The sequence below is a fragment of the Lissotriton helveticus genome, chromosome 10 (assembly GCF_964261635.1).
Source record: "Lissotriton helveticus chromosome 10, aLisHel1.1, whole genome shotgun sequence".
In the NCBI taxonomy this organism is placed as follows: domain Eukaryota; kingdom Metazoa; phylum Chordata; class Amphibia; order Caudata; family Salamandridae; genus Lissotriton; species Lissotriton helveticus.
The window spans coordinates 602,567,341-602,588,991 of record NC_136071.1 but is presented as its reverse complement, the minus strand read 5'-3'; the positions used below and the strand labels follow the sequence as shown (position 1 = coordinate 602,588,991).

General features: G+C 47.1%; 1 protein-coding gene across 2 annotated transcripts in view; it reads left to right on the top strand.

The window, feature by feature from the left end:
- Positions 1-21,651, top strand: part of CORO7 (coronin 7) — a 996,081-nt gene that overhangs the window by 875,475 nt on the left and 98,955 nt on the right. For both annotated transcript variants that reach the window (XM_078663134.1, XM_078663135.1), the window contains 2 exons: positions 2,985-3,071; positions 15,627-15,769. In XM_078663134.1, coding sequence (XP_078519260.1) covers positions 2,985-3,071; positions 15,627-15,769 — 230 coding nt within the window. The remainder of the gene's footprint in view (positions 1-2,984; positions 3,072-15,626; positions 15,770-21,651) is intronic.

Sequence of the window (21,651 nt, the reverse complement as noted above, 5' to 3'; positions counted from 1 at the left end):
AATGTCGAGCAGTTTGATTTTGATGGGCATGTGAATAAAATAATGAACATCCATAGAACTGTTAACCTTTGTAGATTTATGTACAGTATACTTAACATGATAGTCCTGTACTATCAAAATTGTCCTGCTAATCAGTCGAGGATTTATAATGGATAACAACAACGACAACGCCACCGCCACCCTGCTCGACAACCTCGCCTGCCTCGGACTCAAGCAACTAGTGGACTCCCCCACGCACCTCACCGACCACACCCTCGACGCCATCTTCTCAGCCAGCAACCACATAGCCTTCAACCACGCCACAGGACTACACTGGACTACACTGGACCGACCACAGCTACGTACACTTCTCCTTCAAGAGGACCTCATCCCACCACCACATGCCCCGGATCCCCCACAGATGCTGGAACAAAATCACCACGGACCAGCTCACCACATAACTGAGCCGGAACCCACCTGCCGATACCAACATTCCCGACACAAACATCACAGCGCTCAACCTCACACAATGGGTCACCAACTGCGCCCACGACCTCGCCCCACTAAAGAACACCCACAGTAAGACCACCACCAGGAAACTCTAATGGTTCACAGACGCCCTCAAAGCCGCAAAGAAATCCTGCCGAACCCTCGAAAAAACCTGGCGCCAAGAACGGACAACAGAAAATATTACAGCCCTCAAAATCGCCACCCGCGAATACCATCAACAAATCCGGAACACCAAGAGGACATCGCTCAAGGAGCAACTAGACAACAACACACACAACAGCAAGGAACTCTTCAGCATCGTCAAAGAGTTCTCCAACCCCAACGCCAGCAACAACGACATCACCCCTTCACAAGACCTCTGCAACTCCCTCGCCACCTCCTTCCACGGCAAAATCGCAGACATACACGTCTGCTTCGGACCCCAAACTCCACCTCCGGACACCAGCCCAGCGAACCCCACCATCACCGTCAACGCCTGGACCCCCATCAGCATTGAAGAGATCATCCACGTCATGAGCACCACCCACTTCGGATCACCCTCCGACCCATGCCCCCATCACATCTTCAACAGAGCCATCACCACCATCGCACCCCACCTGCGGAACGCCGTAAACAGCTCCTTCACGTCAGCTACCTTCCCTGAGAGCTGGAAGCATGCAGAGATCAACGCCCTCCTGAAAAAAAAACACCGCAGACCCCAGGGACCTCAAAAACCTTCGACCCATCTCACTTCTCCCCTTCCCAGCTAAAGTCATCGAGAAGACCGTCAACAAACAGCTGACTACTTTCCTCGAGAACAACAACTTGCTCGACCATTCTCAGTCCGGATTTCGAGCTAATCACAGCACGAGACCACCCTCATCGCAGCCACAGACGACATCAGAACCCTAATGGACAACGGAGAAACAGCCTCCCTTATCCTCCTAGACCTCTCAGCTGCCTTTGACACCGTATGCCATTGCACCCTAGTACACCGCCTCAACAACACGGGAATCCAGTGGAAGGCCCTGGAATGGTTCCCCTCGTTCCTCACCGGCAGAACCCAGAGAGTCCGCCTTCCGCTCCTCAGCCAACAAAACCATCTGCAGTGTACCTCAAGGATCATCACTCAGCCCAACACTCCCCTCGCCGCCATCACACGAAAACACAACATCAACATCATCTCCTACGCCGACGACACCCAGCTGATACTCTCCCTTACCAAGGACCCAGCCACCGCCTAAACAAACCTCCAGGAGGGAATGAAAGAGGTAGCAGACTGGATGAAGCACAGCCGTCTCAAGCTCAACTCGGACAAGACAGAGGTTCTCATCCTCGGACAATCCCCCTCTGCGTGGGACAACTCCTGGTGGCCCTCGGCACTGGGCACCGCACCGACACCCATGGACCCCGCACGCAACCTGGGCTTCATCCTAGACTCCTCGCTCACAATGACCAAACAAGTCAACACCGTCTCATCCTCATGCTTCAACACCCTACGCATGCTCCAAAAGATCTTCCGATGGATCCCCACCGAAACCAGAAGAATAGTCACCCAGGCCCTCGTCACCAGCCGACTGGACTACGGAAACGCCCTCTTCGCTGGAACCACCGCCAAACTTCAGAACCGTCTCCAACGCATACAAAACGCCTCCGCACGACTCATCCTCAACATCCCCCGCCACTGCCACATCTCAACCCACCTGAGAAACCTCCACTGGCTCCCTGTCAGCAAAAGAATCACATTCAGACTCCTCACCCACGCACACAAAGCACTCCACAACATGGGCCCAGAATACCTCAACAGCCGACTCGCGTTCTACACCCCCACCCGCCAGCTCCGATCCACCAACCTCTCCCTCGCCATCGTACCACGAATCCGCAGAACCACCGCCGTAGGACAATCATTCTCCTACCTGGCAGCAAAGACCTGGAACTCCCTTCCCACCCACCTATGACTGACCCAGGACCATCTCCGCTTCAGGAAGCACCTCAAGACCTGGCTCTTCGAGCAATAGCAGCCCCCCGCCCCCCCAGCGCCTTGAGACTCTAAAGGGTGAGTAGCACGCTCTACAAATGATTGATTGATTGATTGATTGATTGATAATGCCCTGTAAATATCACATGGCACCAGTAATCACTTGTCACGATTCACCTGCACTGTGCCATTGGTTTGGAGCACCTATATGTTGTTTATTAATGTTTCATAGTAAAGACGTACACTGATACAAATATAACTGTATGTATATTTGTTCCCTCAAACATGTTTTGTTCTGCCAAGGAAGCTTAGGCCCACACCATCGTTTCTTGTTGTTAATTTACTGCTCAGGCTCCCAAGAATACAGGGTTGGTCCATAATTTGTGTTTTAGGACAGGACATGCTACATTTTGCTAAGAGTGAAAACTAGTGACTGACGTGAGCATTGCTGAGCTCAGCCTCTGTAGTAGAGACTTTGGCTTGGGGTCTTCTTGAAAGCCATGAACTGATTACTGAGTATCTTTATCTTCTTGTGCAGCTGGAGAAGATGCTAAAATCCGGATTTGGCGTCTGCCTAAAGGGGGGCTCCAGAAGACACTGTCACAGCCAGAGACCATCTTGAGAGGTAAGAGGACATGATGGGGTTTCATCCTGCTTGGACAGAGAGTCAGAGTTGTGGAACAAACCTTTGTTAGTCAGTTCCTTCTCTTATTTGTTACTTCCTTTGATGTCAGGCTGCCATATTACATTTTTGGAGAGCAGGGAGATGGTACATACTGAGGTGGTCCTTGAGAGAGCCAGCATCTACCTTGCCCATGTCTGTGCACGAAAATCATACCAGGACAAATAGGAACTTGGAATGTTGTGCCAGACTGTATTCCTCAGAATATTATATATTGCTCATGTTCTTCCAAATCGATTATAGTCCTAAAGCTAAAAAACACAATATTCATACCTTGCTTTGCCCAGTTATATGCCCATGGAATATTGTGTCTCGATCAATGGGACCGCTGAAAGTCTTTCTAGGTACTCTGTTGTTCACCTCTCGTTCTATTCGGCATTCCCACCTTTAGAACTTGTTCTGATAAGCCTAGCCACAAGAGGAACAGAGAAAGCTTTTTTCAAAAGATGCTGTCACTTTAGAACTCTTGTACATAGAACATGAGCAAGTGTCCCCATCACATACTCGATCCTTATCCTCGCACCTATGGGTCACCAGCAGTCCCAGCAAGGTTTTTTTTTCTAAGGACAGAAGGAAGCTGCCTTTTGTTTATGTTAATTACATTTTTGCTTTCAGTCTTTCTTTAAAGGGGCATTTTTTGGTTTAGCTTTCAATTTTGATATCTTTTTTAAAAATATGCTTTTTTCAGGTGCTTAATTTGTAAAAGAATATGCGCTGGGCCCCAAAGTTTTGTTCAGAAGCCCATAGCCGGCAAAATCAAAAGTTGGGTGTACCGAATACCAAGTCTAGCCTCTTTAATCCACCACCAGAAGCTTTCTGCTCCTTTATCTCACTTTTGCAGGTTTTTTTTCTTTCCTGATTTCTTCCTTTATCACTCTTTTTTCGTCTTTCTCCTGTCACCCATATGTGTTTTCTCTCTCTTGCTCTGTATCAAAGTGTGTTGAGGAAAAATAAGTGCTGGTCCCCAAAAATGAGTACTGACGTGCCCAACCTTCAACCACCATCATAAAATTAAGCACTACCTTCTTTTGTCTGCATATGCTGCTGAAGACCAGCTTCAAGAAGTGCTGCATTGTATGTCAACTTTTTCTCAGCAACTGATCATCCCAAAGGCCAAGTGTCTGTTTAGGAATTTTCTTCAAATCAATTCCTGTCTATCCATTCTCGACTGAGTTCCAGCTAATGTCGCTGAGAAATAGACTTATTTTGCTGTAGTATAGACCCTTTAACTCAGTACACATTTGACTTGTTTACAGAACACACCACCTGTTGTATCTGAGTAAGAGAAATATGAAATTGGGTGAAGCACCATTCTGGCTTCAGCTCTTGGTGTGCTTGTTAGGGTCATTATTGTTCCCATTGTGGGTCCTTACCCTTCTGTTCAGAAATTAATGCCACCTGACGTGCACACTTGGAGGTACCTCTTACAGGTCCTTTCCATGGCCCCTCGCCAACCCCATTCCTCCTTCTGCCCCTTTTGTGGCAACAGAAGGGGCTTTCAACCACGTCTCCACCTTCCCAGCCACTATGACCAGCAAGTTTCCCAATCTTTTCATGACTGAGGACGTGCTGCTAACAGACAACGTCGGGCAAGTCCCCTCAACACTCGGCAGCCGCAGCCTCCAGTCCCCTTCATATTGCCCTCCGACCTTCAGGGGGGCAAGATATACCATCACCTACAAGACAGGAGGTCAATAACATCCAACCACTGGGATTTGCAGCTTGTCCAAAGGGATTACGCCCTCCCTTTGTGACCACCCCTCCACCCATGCCACCCACGTACGACAGACTGATGGAGGACCACCTCTACTTTCTCCATCAGCAAATTATGTCTCTCTTGGCTAAGGGTGCCATAGAGAGGGTGCGAACATCAGAAGTAGGTCATGGTTGCTATTCCTGCTACTTTCTGTCGCCCAGGAATAACGGAGGCCTTCGTCCTATTCTTGACCTGCGTATTTTAGACCTCTTCTTGGAAAAGGAGAAGTTCAAAATGCTCACACAAGTCCTGTCTGCCCTCGACCCGGGAGACTGGATGGTAGCTTTGGACTTGCAGGATGCATATTTCCACATCCCCATCCTACCTGCCCACAGATGTTTCCTGTTACAGGGGCCAAGAGCACCTACAGTTTGCCTTGCTGCCCTTGGACCTTACCAGCGCCCCTCTGGTGTTCACGAAAATGATGGTGGTAGTCACAGCTCATCTGCGGAGATTAGGAGTTCCAGTCTTCCCCTACCACGTGATTGGCTGCTGAAGGATGGCCACCCCAAACAGTCCTTTCCTACCTCCAGATGACAGTGACCTTTTTCCACTTGCTGGGATTCACTCAATGTGTCAAAGTCACACCTGAATCTTTTTCAGGTGCTCCCCTTCATCATAGCCGTTCTGGACACCAAGCAGTTTCCGGCCTATCATCCCAAGCAGTGAGTCCAGGATATTCAGGCTATGATAGTGATGCTTCAGCCTCTATCTTGGACTTCGATTAGACTGACTCTGATCCTGCTGGTCCTCATGGCCTCCTGCATCCTGCTTGTTACACATGCCTCTTTGTATATGCGGGCTCTGCAGTGGGAGCTGAGGTTCCAGTGGGCACAGCATAAGGGCAATCTCTCCACCATTTTCTAGATCTCTGAGGGTCCTGAAAAAGACATGCATTGGTAGCTGACGAACCGCGGTTGGGTAAGTGGCAGACCCCTCTCCCTTCCCCAACTAGAGCTGACTGTAGTGACAGGTGTGTTACTTCTGGGCTGGGGCAGCCAGCTGGGAGAGGTGAAGATGAGAGGACTCTGGCTTCCGGTAGAATCCGGGCTCCACATCAATTTGTTGGAGATTCAGGCGATTCGGTTGGCATTGAAAGCCTTTCTTCTTTCAGTAAGGAGAAGGCTAGTACAGATGCTCATGGATAACACCACCACCATGTGGTACTGCAACGAGCATGGTGGGGTAGGGTTGCTGACCCTTTGTCAAGAGGCTTTGCACCTCTGTACATGGCTGGAATGCCAGGGCATATCCCTAGTGGTTCAACACCTGGCTCTCTGAACTCCAAAGCAGACAAAGTCAACCTTCAATGCTTAGCGGAGCACGAATGGTGTCTCCTTCTGGAGGTGACGCAAGTTCTCATTCGAGATTAGGGAGAACTTTAATTAGATCTGTTTGCCTACACTGAGAACATGCAATGTCAGCAGTTTTGGATATTGGAGTTTCCAAAAAGCTCTCACTCAGAGATGCCTTTCGTCTTGAGTGGAGCTCAGGCCTCCTGTATGCCTTTCTGCCAATACCACTCTCGCCCAGAGTTCTCAAGAAGATAAGGAACAACCGGGCCCAAGTCATTCTTGTGGCTTCAAATTGGGCATCGGGTGTCTGGTATCCCAAGCTGTTGAGCAGGAGCATCGGTCCTCCTATCAGGCTGCCTCTTCAGGAAGATCTTATATTGCAGCAACAGTCCAGGGTTCTTCACCTGAACCAGAAAAGTCTTCACCGTCATGCATGGAGATTGAGCAGCAACTGCTTACAGTTTTCGACCTTCTGCCCCAAATTTGCAATGTTGTCTTGTCAGCAAGGTGTCTCTCTACCAAGACGGTATACAAGTGCTGTTGGCGCAAGTTTGTGGCATTGTGTACAGGCCAGCACGTTGACCATCTGTCTGTACCCCTTTTGCAAGTTCTCCTGTTTATTCTTTCCTTGGGCCAGCAGGGCTCTGCTCTGGGCTTGTTGAAATGTTACCTTTTTGACATCTCTGCATTTTTGCGGTTGCCAGACCAGCCATCCCTCTTTAAATCCCTTATTGTGCATAGGTTCGTGAAAGGTCCCCAATATATGTTTCCACTAGGGCCTTTTATAATGCCCCAGTGGGATTTGAATTTAGTTCTTCCGTTCCTAATATGAGCTGCTTTTTGAGCCTCGCTACACCAACCCACTCAGACCATCATGATGGCCTTTTCTGGTTGTGACTTGTGGTGATAACATCTGCCCAGAGGATCATTGAGTTACAGGCACTGTCAGCACATCCTTCATACCTTACAATCTATCCAGACAAGCTGGTCCTTCTACTTAAGCATCCATTTTTAATGAAGATCGATCTGTCACTCTGCCTACCTTCTATGCTTTGTCTGACACCTCGAAAGAAGAGGAGAGACTCCAGTGACTGGACACAAAAAGACTGCTTTAGTTCTACCTTGACCACACAAAAGAGTTCCAACTGGACGGTTAACTCATTGTGGGGTACACCGGGGCCAAGAAAGGGAAGGCAGTGCAGAAACAGACCATCTCACAATGGATAGTGCGCTTCATCAAAATCTGCTACGCATTGGCCAAAAGCAACCTCCTGACTGCTTGGAATCTCACTCTACCAGGACCAAGGCTGCGACCATTGCGTTAGTTCCTGTCCTGGATATCTGCCAAACAGCAACGTGGGCTTCCTTACACACATTTATTAAGCTCTACTGCCTGGACAGTCCGGTCCAGCGTGACGGTCACTTTGCCCATTTGGTCCTACAGGACTTTTTCGTTTAATCTGCATCCTAGCCCCACCTCCAGGAAGGTAGTGCTTTGGTATCTGTTCTAAGATAAAGAATCTGTGGCCAGAAGTGTCTATCAGATGCACATGCTATTTCACTTTGGTAACTCCTAATCTGGTAAAGCCTATCTAGCCGCAGATTCCTTACCGATCCTCACTTCCTCCCTGCTGTACAAACAGATTTCAGATTACAGGGTTCACCCCTTCTAAGGGCCCAAGCTTGGCAGACCAGTGGTCAGTGTTCCTATGGTTCTGCGCTTCATGTGTGGAAAGTCGCAAAAAGTTACTGACAGCGCGCTGGGGTGGCACCTACATAAGCACCACGCAGGTCACTTCCATTTGGAGCTGAATACCTCACCTACTGGTGTGCATGGGTACTGCTCATCCAAAATTTCTGAATCCAGTCTGATGCCTGGGTAATATTATACGGTAAGGAATCTGCGGGTAGGTAGTCTTTACCAGATAAGGCATTACCGAAGTTAAGTAACTTGTTCTTTTGGAAAAAGCCCTCAAAGTGGGTACTGTTTCTGAAAAACAAAAGATTGAATTCTCCTTGATATACTAGAGTTTTTTTTCCAATGTATGGTGAAAATCTATGTTATTCTCTGGCCGGTAACAACCATGAAGGTCACATGCTGGAAAAATCAGAATGCATATCCAGCTCTTAATATGGCTAGCCTTCCGAAACACTACAGCCAGCAGTCCTGTAGCCGATCGACTACTGACAAGCAGTGTTTAATGATGGAGCTGACTGAGGGCCTGCCAACATAAACTCTGCAGTTCCCCCTACCTGAGATGGGGTGACCATGAGGTGCGCAGAACAAGACATCCTGTGGATCTGCTGTACCACCCACTTATGAATGACTCCTTATATTTTCTCAGCAACCTTTGTGCATGTGTAGTTCTTATGATGTGATGTAATATGGCAATATTATTTAGAGAGAAAATAGAGACACAATATTATTTATTTTGTTTTATTAAGTATTTATAAAATGCAGCCCAGTCATTTAGTATTAGGGTGCCTACTATGTACATTTGAAATACATCTTGTAACACAACAGGGAGCAGGATGTGCAGAATCCCTAAGAATTCATTCAGATTGCATCATGTATGCAAATGTAGGCATATAGGCAGTGTATGCACAGAATACATGTGGAATAAATATTTACGTTAACATCTGCAACAACAGTCAAAACACATGCAATAGGTGCATGTGGTAGAAAAAATGGATATTGGAAGCTAATAATCTATATTGTGTAGAATGGTACCCTTTAATGCGTTCAAATATGTACTCCATTGTAACTCTGGAAAATGTATGAAAAAAATGCAATAAAGATATTTAATGCATGCAAATATAGGCAGAAACCTATGTTTTTGTAGATGAATGGCGAATCCCAGGAGAAATAGCGGAGCATGCCTATCTCCGCCATCATGGATGGGATTTGAAAGAATTGATTAAAGTTAAAATCCTAAAGAGTACCTAAGATTGGGCCTTGCGTGGTAACTGAATAGCACTAGAAAACATTAACACAAAACCAACCCTTTTACTAGACAAAGAAACATTTCACGGCATACCAAATGAACTGCTGCAGAAAGTGAATTCAGAGTTTAAGTTTAAGTTTAAAATTATTTATAGAGCGCACGTCTACCAACGGTTTCTTGGCGCTAATGCTAACATGGTCCAGGGCTAGAAAGCAAGGGGGGGTGATGGCGTGTTACTCAAGGAACTTCTTGAACAAGAAGGTCTTGAGATGTTTTCGAAATTGGGGGTACAGAGTGATGGAGCGGAGTTCGAGGGGAAGGGAATTCCAGAGGATCGGGGCAAGAGTGGCAAATTTTGAGCCTCCCCACTTCTTTCTCCGGTAGCGTGGGACAGTGAGGAGGGACTGGGAGGACGAGCGGAGTTCCCTGGTGGGAACGTAGGGAGTGATCTCAGAAGAGATAAATGCAGGTGCCACGTCCTGGCGTGCCAAAAAGGTGATAGAGGCGAGCTTAAATTGGACCCTGGCCAGCACAGGGAGCCAATGTAGCGTTTTTAGAAGAGGGGTAGAGTGGTGAAATTTTGGAAGTTTGAAGGCCAGGCGGGCCGCCTGGTTCTGTATCAGTTGTAGGCGGCGCAAGCTATATGCGGGGATGCCAGCATATAGGGCGTTGCCGTAGTCCAGGCGGGATACTACCATGGCCAAAATAATAAGTTTGAGAGCGGAAAAAGTAAAGAAACGGGACACCCTGCGTATAGTGCGCAGTGCAAGAAAAGAAGAAGACACCACAGACACCAGAGTGTATAGAAACTATGAGGAAAACACTGCTCTTACACAATGCAATGCTTTTGGATAACAAGTCATTACTCCAGTATTGAAACTTTCATAGATTCACATGCTTGAATAATTTCCCGTCGTTGAGATGGGAGTCCCCGGTACATCAAAATAGCAATGCACAGCAAATACAAGGCAGAAACCAGGCCTAGGCCCATTTCAATTTTCTAACTTATCTCTATTGTTTTGTAAAAGAGACCAAAAGTAAATCCTGAACCAATCAGGACTTCCTACCCTCTAGAACACTCCTGAGAGAACCTTAGACCCTCAGATTTTCTACCACATGTTATGCTAGGGAGTCTCCTCTGAGCTCTGCTCAGCTTCTTCTACATCAGTGCTGATCTACAGGATTCTGGCATAGCCATGTCAGATGAAGATAAAAAAGAGTCTTTTTGGAGCCTGTGCCACCTGCTCTAAGAAAAGGCTTCATACAGACTACCCTCACAGTGACTGTATGTCTTACCTGTATCCCAACCATAAGGCAAAGGAGTTTAAAGTATGTTGTACCTTTTCTATTCAAACTTTGAAGAATCGTGAGGGGCGCCTTCTTATATGGCTCCAGAACTTAAAGCCAGACAGGATGTGATCTCTAGTGAGGACAATGCTGAGGCTTCCTCTTCGTCATCCAGAAGGTCCCATAAGAGGGGGAGATCACCTCACGCCCATTCCTGTGGTAAGCGTCCAAAGAAGGCCCTAAAAAAGATGTCTCATGGGTCTCATGGGCGCAGTCTCTCAAAATCTCTTCATAAACATGAAAATGAGAGAAAAGGGCATTCTGTGTGGGACAAACTATCATAAAAGGCTAGTTCTGAGTCTTCTACTACACCTCCTCAAGGCAGACGCTCTTTAAAGAAGCCTTCCTCAGTGCTTCTTGAAGAAAAGCTGTTGACGAAAAGTCCATCGTCGATGAAAGAAGCCCTGCCCTCACCAGTGTTATACAAAGCAGGCATGTGTATAACACTGGTGAGCATTTTTCTTCGATGTCAGCTCTAGTAGTCTTAGCAGCTAATGCTCTTGCCATTCTGGGTCGATATGATCGGCAAATGTGGTGTGATCTGGCTCCGTATGTGGATCAACTTCCTGAAGATAGTAAATCGGAAGTGAGGAAAATTCTCCAGGAAGGGGAAAGAGCATCTGCAGAGGTGATAGATTGTGCGATGAATATCATCACAACAGCATTCAGGTCGCTGGGAGACGCGGCAGTATTGCACCATCAAGGATGGCTCAGAGCCACTTCATTTAGGCCGGAAGTAAAAAAATAAGATTCTGGACCTTCCATTCGATAGAGAAACATTTATTGGGAAACATATCAATGACGCGTTGCAAGATATAAAGAAAGATACCTACACCGCAAAGGCGTTGGGGATGCTTCAATATCGAAAAGTGCCCTTTAGGGGAGCTAGAGGAAAGGGCCTTTCTACCTATATCGGTGGATATCAGCAGTACAGGTATCCCTCCTACACTACATCTTCCTAACCATATCAACCGCAGTATGTTCAACAACAGCCACATACAGGGTCGTATTCTCAATCTACCCCCAGAGGAGGGCCAGGGAATCAGGGAAAAGATACCTCACAACGCCAATGACGGATTTCAGGCTCCAGCTATTTTTGTTCCAACCTATCCATAGATTTCTCTAGGGGGGCACATTTCTTTACACCTTCACCAGTGGCAAAGAATAACTACGGACCGATAAATCCTCAAGCTCGTACAATTCGGCCATACTTTAGAGTTCCTTCATATCCCACCTTGTACTCCTCCAGGACGGCAAGAAGTAAAACACTGACATCTCCTGCGTTTGGAAATTCTTGCAATGCTCCAAAAAGGAGCAATAGAACCGGTGCCAAACACCCAAAGAGGGAAGGATTGTATTCCTGTTTCTTTTTGGTACAGAAAAACGTGAGACAATGGCATCTGATCTTGGATTTAAGAACTCAAAACCTGCCTCAAAAAACAGTCCTTTCGCATGGTCACTCTTCAGGACATTTTATTACTTCTAAACCCAGGGGATCATACAACCACCTTAGACTTACAAGATGCATATTTTCACTTCTCCGTCCATCCATCCAGTACCTTCGATTTGCCATAGCTGGAAGCCAATACCAATTCAAGGTGCTGCCGTTTGGCCTCAAATTGGCTCCAAGAATATTCATCAAATGCCTGGCTCCAGTAGCAGCCTTTCTAAGGAATCAATGGCATCAAGTGTTTCCTTGCCTGGCGACTGGCTAATCAAAGCAGCATCACACTCAGCAGTCCAATCGTCCACAGAAGCATGTACAAGGCTGTTCACTGAGCTAGGTCTGACCCTGAATGAAGGAAAGTCATCTCTGTGCCCTTCCACAAGCATCACATTCTTAGGAGCAATATTGGACACCACAATAAACAAAGTGTTTCCCTCTCTCTCTCTCTCTCTAGGCAAGCAAAGCTAATATCACTGGCTCACTCATTCTCAAGAAAAAAGTAATTTTCAGTTTGCCATTACAAGTTGCTTCTGGGAACAATGTCATCTTGCATCCCTCTTATTCCTTTTTACCGATTAAGAATACGTCCATTGCAGAAAGAACAGGATTTGCAATGGCGTCAGTCAGTAGGTTCTTTCGAGGATGTCATTACAGTCACACAGGACATGATCAACGCCATATCTTGGTGGACCCATTGTCAAAATATTTACGTCGGTCTCTCTTTTCTCACCACACCTGCTCCACACGTAATCACCACCAATGCCTCCCTGGAAGGATAAGAGCTTTCCTGCAAGACCTCCAGGTCAGTGGACGTTGGCAGTTTCAAGACCAGCATCGTCACATCAATTTGCTGGAACACATGGCAGTGAGATTGGCATTGCAGGCATTCCTGACAAAGATAAGGAACATTACTGTGTTGGTAAGAACAAACAACTCAACAGCAATGCATCATCTCAACAAGCAAGGCGGCATGAGATCCTTTCCCCACTCCCAGGAGGCTCAATGCATCTGGAAGTGGGCGATGCAGAATGGAATCTCTCTGAAGGCGGAACACCCTCCGTGAGACCAGAACACATTAAGCAGGCTCAAATCGACCTGCCACAAGTGGGATATTCATCAACAGACACTAGACTGCATTTTTCTCAGAAGGGGCCGGCCAACAGTGGACCTCTTTGCGACACTGCAGAACAACAAATGCCGGTACATCGCAAATTGGCATCGCCAACCGGTATCCTGGGGGAATGCATGGTCAGGCATCTTTCCCTATGCTTTTCTGCTGATTCCACTCCTGCCACAATTGATCATGAAGTTCAAGGCATAGCTCTGCAGATTGATCCTAATAGCCCCATCGTGGCCTTATCAACATTGGTTCACAGAACGTCTCCTTCTTTCAGAGAGACAACTTATTCTCCTGTGTCCCATTCCTTCTCTTCTGACGATGTCTCAGGGTCAAGTGCTACATTCAGAGCCCAAATTGCTTCGATTAGCGGCATGGCTCCTGAACACCGTGAATTTCAGCATCTAGAAATCCCATCTGAGTGTTTAGAAGTTCAAATGCTCAGGCAAAGAGCACTAATAGAACGTACAGATTTAAAGTGGAGAAGATTCTCGATGTGGTGCCAGGATTCAAATGTTCATCCTCTGTGGTCCTCTCCTCATGAGATCCTTCCTTACATTCTCCTGGAAGCAAAATCTGGATTAGTACATGCCACAATTAAAGTCCATCTAGCTTTTGTATCCCGATTAAGGAGGACATCTTCAGGGTAATCATTATGGTCTCCTGACAATACAGAAACCGTTTCTACAATTTAGGGATGACCGAGTAGTCCTTTGTACTAATCCCACCTTCATCCCCAAAAATCCCTCAGACTTTCATTTGAACAAGCCTCTTATCCTTAAAACCTTCTTTCCACTAACAACAACCATGTCAGAAAGAGCTCTTCATTCGCTAGATATTCAGCTCTGTCTGAAATTTTATCTGCAAAGAACAAAGACATTTCTCAATCTACCCCGCTTTTTGTATCCTTCAGTGCGCCCAGGAAGGGCTATCCGCTATCCAAAAGGGGAATTGGCCATTGGATCTCGAGTGCAATCCAGTATTGCCATCAAGTGACAGGAAAACCTCTGCGGGTACGGGTGCGAGCTCACTCTACAAGAGCAATCTCTACATCTACTGCTTTTTTTGCTGGAGTACCTGTCCAGGACATCTACAGAGCTGCAACCTGGAGGAGTACCCATACCTTCACCAGATATTACTGCTTGGATGCAGCCGCTCACAGTGATGTAGAAGTAGACCAGGCGGTGCTGGGGAACTTTTTCCAGTGACGGTGAGCTCCCACCTTCATCACTCCTTCCTTTCTGCGGTAAGACTGTGCACATTTTATCTGTATGTCTAGGTATATAGATATATATACAGGTATATATGTTCATATTCTGATCTTTTAACCTTATAACCTTATAAGGTCTTATTTATGGTATGCTTAAAATATGCTAATGTTTACATATACAATCATTATCAGTTTGAGGACTGATGGTTAAAGTTAGATCTGCTTCTTTATAGATTGACAATGTGGAGCACACTCTTAGGGTGATATGAGAGAAAATGTGCTACTGACTGCTAGCTACTCTGATTCAAGCATGTGAATCTATGAAAATTCCAAAGCTGGAGTAAGAAAATAAGTTACGTACCTGTAACTATAGTTCTCCAGTCTTAGAATCTTTCATAGATTTACATGCAACCCATCCTCCTCCCTTGAGAGACTTTGGATTTTTGCAGGTGTATCTTTGTACTTGTGCAGTGAAAATCAGAAGGTCTAAGGCTCTCTCAGGAGTGTTCTAGAGGGCGAGAAGTCCTGATTGGCCCAGGATTGACTTTTGGTCTCTTTTACAAAACAATAGAGATAAGTTAGAAAACTGAAATGAACCTAGGTCTGGTTTCTGCTTTGTATTTGCTTTGCATTGCTTTTATGATGTACCGGGGACTCCCAGCTCAACAATGGGGAATGAGTCAAGCATGTGAATCTATGAAAAGATTCCAATACTGGAGCACTACAGTTACAGGTAAATAACTTATTTTCCTTTGACCTTGATACATAATGTCCTGAGGGGTATGCTTTGTGTATCAAATGTCACAGCTGTCATTCGTACACAGTTTGCAAGGGTAGACAATGAGCCACATTTGCCATTGTTACACTGTATACAAAGGGGCAGACTCTTTGGATCTTAAGGCAGGTCGTAAGCTGTCTTCACTGTACTGTTATATGCTTTGTGGATCCTGTGTCCCTTCTGTCTTTGTCTCACAATAGCGTAGGGGCATACATGATTAAGCATACCAATAACATTGTTCTCATGTGTCATCTTATTAAGTGATGTAAAAGAAAGACATCATGAACCATGAAGACATTTATCTCAACATGGCACTTTATGGTGACAGAGGACTGATGCCTGCAACTCCTATTTGTCCCAATGTTTCTTTGTTGTACACTATGATGGGTAGAGGTAGGATGGCTAACCAGAATGATATTTTGTAAAACATTGAGCCATTACTTGTGCTTGCCAGCCCTGCTGTTACTTCCCATTGCCTAAAATGTGTACTCCGGCTCACTGTGGAAATCCAGGTATTTTAATAGGGTACACTTCCTATGTATGCCTGGAAGAAGGACAAATGCACGAAAAGGTGTTCTATTAATTATTTTATATATTGTCAAGGTCACACAGAGAAAATTTACTCCATCAAGTTCCACCCTCTGGCTTCCGATATCCTGGCATCATCCTCCTACGACATGACTGTCCGCATCTGGAACATCAACACAGGAAAACAGGAACTGATGTTGAAGGGACACACTGATCAGGTAAGGGGGCAAAAGAGCTGCTGCGGAAGGGGCACATTGAGAACAGCAGCTGAGAGGGGCAAATGGAGCAAGTGAGGGAGCCTTGTGACACAAGGTGCAGGTTAATGGGCTAGAGAAGCCAGTGAGGCAAGACGGGGAGTACAAAGAGGGGAATTGAGAGCAGGAAAGTGGGGCACAAGCAACAGGTGAAGGGGTACTCTCAGCAAGTGAAAATAAGCAGCCAGCTGGGGATGGGGGCACCGGTAGAAGGGGAAGGGGCTGAGGGAGCAAGTAAATTGACCAAGGTGTAGGTTAAGAGGCGCAGATTGAAGGGCATAAGGGGAGACAAGAGAGCAGGTGAAAGAGAGTCCAAGGCCGAAAACGCAGACATCAAGAGTAGGCCAGGGATCAGAAGTAGCAATTGATAGAAGACCATCAGAAATAACAGAATGAACAGATGAAGGGGTACACTGTATTGGTAAACAGAGAGGCATCAAGAGTTATTGAGGAAGCCGGGTCCAGGTGCATAGGTGAAGATGCACAGAACAGGTAGGTGTGACACAGGAATCAGATGAGTGGAGCACAAGCAACAGGAGGCAATACACACACCATCCAAGTGGAAGGGTGTACAGGTGGGATCTGATAGGGTGACATGAGAAAATGACAGAGGCACAGGAACCAGATGAAATGAGTACTGTGAAAGCTCGAGTGAAACATACGGGCTAGAGTATATAGTACAAAGAGCTGAACAGAGGGATATAGAAATAAGATTGTGGGACATAAGAACCAAGAGAGGGGGAAGATAGAGCTAAGGAAAGTGCCACTGGGAGCAGAAGAGAGTAATCCAGTGTGGTGTGAGACAAAGGAGCTAGGGAAGTGGCTCAAAAGACCAGACAAAAGGGACACTGTAACCAGATAAGAATGATACATGATCTGTTTACATTTAGACATGCAGTAGTTGAGTAACGTGGACTGTAGACGAGTGGTATTCATTGATGTGGAATGTGAGTGTGAAGGGTGTCTATAGGGTGTGCTCCTTGTGTGTTATTTATTTGGTCACATCTTTAATTTATAAACAGATGGCTCTCAGAGAAGAGAATGCTTTTGTAGAGATTGTAGACACATCACTTGCATACGATGAAAGGAGACCCAGTTAGAGGAGGATGCATTAGCTATGAGCAATGAATGTAAATCCACTGCACATTGATAGGTATCGGGAGGGCTTTTGGAGTCACCAGTTGCATTGCTGAAAATGGCGGAAGTAGCAAAAGTTGATGGTCAACGGGGGCATGGAATATGGTTTGCAGGGTTTAGAGGGTGCAATGGAGGCCTCTGTTGGATTGCAGAAAAGTGGTTGAGCAGTGAACCATATCTGATCGAGACTTCCAGCTGCAGATTCCTTACCTTGGAATTATCACCAGGCATCGGACTGGATCCGGAAAAAAAGTTGTGCGTAGTACCCCTGCTCACCGGTAACTGGCGTCATTTGGCTCCATGTGGTGTCGTTGGCATCATCCGCACTGGAAGTGACGTTTGCAGTACCTATATAGCCGCCTCCTAGGCGTGCTGTCAGATCTTTTCTGTCCACCCCAGCCAGAGCAGATCCAGGAAGAGCTACCCTTTAGTCATTTACTAGGTTTTTCAACTTTTTGTCAAAGTCTTTTTTGAGGTTTTCCTCCTGGTATGGCAGGGATGTCCTCTAGAAAGGCCGGCTTCAAGCCCTGCGGTGCCTGTCATCGACAGATGTCAGTGATGAACCTGTACAGTGTATGTCTCTGGTGCCGCGAGCGATATCACAACCCAAAGGCCTGCTGTGACTGCTGTGCCATAGATCTGAGGGCCTTGAAGTAGTGCTCCCTCAAGGTCATGGCGGCTTGACGTGCGACTCCATGACGTTCACGGTCCCGGTTGAGATGAAGCCCTTGGTTTTTTGCATTCAAAGTCATCAAGCCACTCTGGTAAGTCCAAGTCTCACAAGAATAAGAAGAAGTTGAAGCATGCTTTGGCTTCTCCTCTGGGTACCTACTGGGAGGAGGTAACCACTTTACTCTGTAGTGTAACGGGGCGACAGATTACTCCGGATAAGGGGACTTGCTTATTACATTGGTTTCCACATACTAGCAAAACTAAATTGACTAACACATTTTTGTTATTGGCTAAGAGGGAAATTACATCCCTCTGGAGGGCAGCGGCGGGGCCTAGCTATCCTAGATGGAAGACTGCATTACTTACGTGGGAGAGTAGCGAGAGTTCAGTTAGACTGCAACAGGCTTACAGGTCCCATAGTGACAAAGCATTGGAAGCGGCGCGGGCTTGGGAGGCCCTGGTGACGGAGCTGAAGGCGACAGACCTAGACACTGACTCAGAGACGAGCGTGCTAACTGTGGAGGAAGACCAGTAGAGTAGATTAGTTCCCCTTAACGCTGAGGTGCCCGCATGTGAGGCGATTCCCGGCTTCCGTAATAGTGAGAATGTTTAATAATACAGCTAGCATGATGTCACTTGTGGAACCCATATAGAACAGTTGTCATTTGGTTGCATTTAGTTCTAACATAGTAGCGCCGGCGGGTGGGGGGGGGGAGGGGGGAGATGGTTTGTTGGGGAAGGTGGTCCTGAGGATGGAGTTGAGTACTGACTTGATGCGCAGAACTTTTCAGCATAGTGGCATATTATTGCGTGGGGAGCTTGACACTGTTGATAGATGCAATAAGGGGAATCTGTGCCACTGAGTCGTTTCTGGATAATTGATTTCTCTTGGTTGCCGGAACAAGTCAATATCTCCTTTTATTCCTGCTTATCGGGCCCTATGTAGAAGCGCTGGCCCCTCCTCATGTCTGCTGTTTGTGTTTGAAAACAATAAAAAAAAAATTTAAAAAAAATCCTTTGGCTTCTCCTCGTCCATCGGCCGACCAGAAGACGGAGGATCACCACTGAAGGCCTGGCTCCACAGTTGAGCCAGTGAAGGGGTTGGCTCTGCGCTTCCTTTCCAGGTGCCGAATCGACCCTGCCCTATTGAGAGAGTTCCATGAGGCCATGTACCTTATCTTTGGGTGGCACCTTCTCTACAGTGTGCCTCCGGGCCCCTACTGAATCTGGCGCCAGTCGGGCCTCGGCCCACAGATGGATCCAGATGAGCACCAGTCGTGCTACCTCGACCTTCCCCGGCGCTGACGGCACCTCCGGTGGCGCCATCCACATTCTCATCCCCAACTCCAATACAGAGCTGGAGGGACATCGTCCAATGCTGGCTACAGTGCCGACTGGAGCCCTGCCTTCCAGGCTGGAGCCTGAGCCCTATTCTTATGAGCTAGAACTCAGGAAGGATTGGTAGGGGTTCCTGTATCCTGACGAATACCAGCATTACAAAGAACAGTATTTGGTCTGGTGTGAGGATCTGGTGAATCTAGTGGACTGGATACTTCTCCAGATACTGGTATGCTTTCCCCCCTACTGTGACTATGGAGGAAGGAGTTTTCTTCGCAATGGTGGTTCAAAGTGCGGCTGTGGTCAAAGACCTTAGCCTGCCCTTAGTGCTTCGACTGGGAGTGTCCCCATCAGAACCTATTCTCCTTTTCAGTGAGGCACTTACTGACGTCCTGCTTGGCAGCACAGGTCCTCCTGTGAACAGGACAGTTGCCTGCCGCCATTGCACTGCTCCAGGGAACCCAGATTTTTTCACCCAACACCTTCACATCTTACCCCGGAGAGCTTGGTGGTCTAAGCCTCCATGTAAATCCTGGTACATTCCCTACCGCAACTTTAGCCAGGGAATCCAAAAGACTGGACACTTGGTAAGAAGATGTTTTCCCCTGCCAGCCTGACACTGAAGTTTGTTAACACTGAGTTCCTTCTGGGCTGCTATTCCCATGCTCTGTGGGATACAGTTTCTCAGCTGTTGCCAACATTCCCTGATGAGGCACAGGCCGTACTCTCCCAGGCTTTTGCTTATGGGAGTGATGCAGCGAGGTTTACATCCGTTGTGCAATTGACACCACCGACACACTAGACAGAGCGGTTTCAACCGTTTCCCCTCAACGCTATGCCTGGTTGAGGACTGGCTTTTCTGGGGATGTCCAGTCCTCACTCATGGACATATCCTTTGAAGGCTCCTGTTTCTTCAGATACCAGGCGGATTTGGCGCTGGAGCTCTTAAAGGACAGCAGGGCCTTGGGCCTTTCTATGATCCCTTGTTACCCTCAATCTTCCTTTTGCCCCTTTCGTGACTGTAGAAGGGGGCACACAACCGCATCTATACCCAATTAGCTGCTGCGCAAGCTTACCAGCCTCTGTGTGACCGCAGACGCTTTTCCTACTGGCCCCGTGGGTTGGGTGGCCAGCTGTCAGGTCAGTCCACAACCCCCCTGCAGCCCAAGCCTCCAAACCCACCTAGTCTGCCCACTTATCATTGTTTCCCACCTCCAGGCTACGGCGGACCTCCGGCATTAGGTTCATTATCAATATTTCAAAATCACACCTGACTCCCTCTCGGATTTCTCTTCCATTGGAGCTGTTCTGGATACTGTGCAGTTTTGGGCTTATCCTCCCGAACGGCGAGTACAGGATATTCGGGCTTAAACTGATGGTTCAACCTCTATCCTAGATTTTGGTGAGACTGACTCCGAGGCTGTTGGGCCTCATGGCCTCATGGCCTCCTGCATTCTGCTTGTGACACATGCCCCTTGGCATATGCGGGCTGTGCAGTGGGGCCTGAAGTTCCAGTGGGCACAGCATCAGGAGATTCTCTCCGACATGGTACACATCTCAGAGGGAACGGCAAAGGACATTCAGTGGTGTCTAACGAACCGCGATTGGGTCAGTGACAAACCCTCTCCCTTCCCCAACCAGATCTGACAGTAGTGGCAGATGCGTCACTCCTGTGAAGGGGCGGCCATCTGGGGGAGGTGGAGATCAGAGGACTCCACATCGGCCTGTTGGAGCTTCAAGCAATCTGATTGGTACTGAAAGCCATTATACCCTCTATTCAGGGAAGGCTAGTGCAGGTGTTCACGGACAAAACCACGGCAATGTGGTACTGCAACAAACAGGGCGGGTGTGGTCGTGGCCCCTTTGTCAAGAGGCCCTGTGATAGAGCGCACGGACCACTAGCTCAATTTTACCATACTCACCTGGGCCCATATACATTCACACATTGAACTAGTAGTCCTGCCTTTTACTACTAACAATCTATCAGTACTTTGAGTCCTTTTAGGACTTATACCTGTAAACCAAGACTTACCAATCTTTGTCACCTTAACTATAAGTCCTAGGGATCGAAAAAGGAGTTTGAATAAATAAGTAGTATTTAAACAATTTTACCTTTCCTGTAATAACCACAGACTCAGGAGAAGTTTTAAAAGCTTTATCTATGCAAGTTTTAAGTGAGTCCTCATCCAAATTACAGAGACCATAAATGTTATAAGTAAGAAAATGATTAATAAAATATGAAGTTTGTAAGAAATCACAGTAACACCTTTAGACATTGGTAGCTGGTAAGGGTGAGAAAGGGAAATGGCACAAGGACATACCACATGGATTTATATTTACCTAGAATGGTGCAAGGACCAATCCTGGCCACGGGCTGGGGAAAAAGACAAGGTTCCCAACTAATCAGGTGCCCACGGGACAAGACAGGTGCAGTTCAGGACAGGTGACCTCCGCTAAGTGCAACGCCAGCGTCACACCCCTCTCTCTAGGCAAATTAGTACCCCGACTGGGTAATCGATAATTTGCCCAAACACCTTGATTCTTCTGGCAGAGTTCTCCGCCAGCACCTCTGCTCTCGATCTCCTATAGCATGCGTTGGGTCAGTGACAGGTCAGCTATTCGGACAAGTCGGACAATTTCTCTATCTAAGCCTACCTTAGTTATACCATTTCGAGGGCAATGTACCACCCCTAAATGTT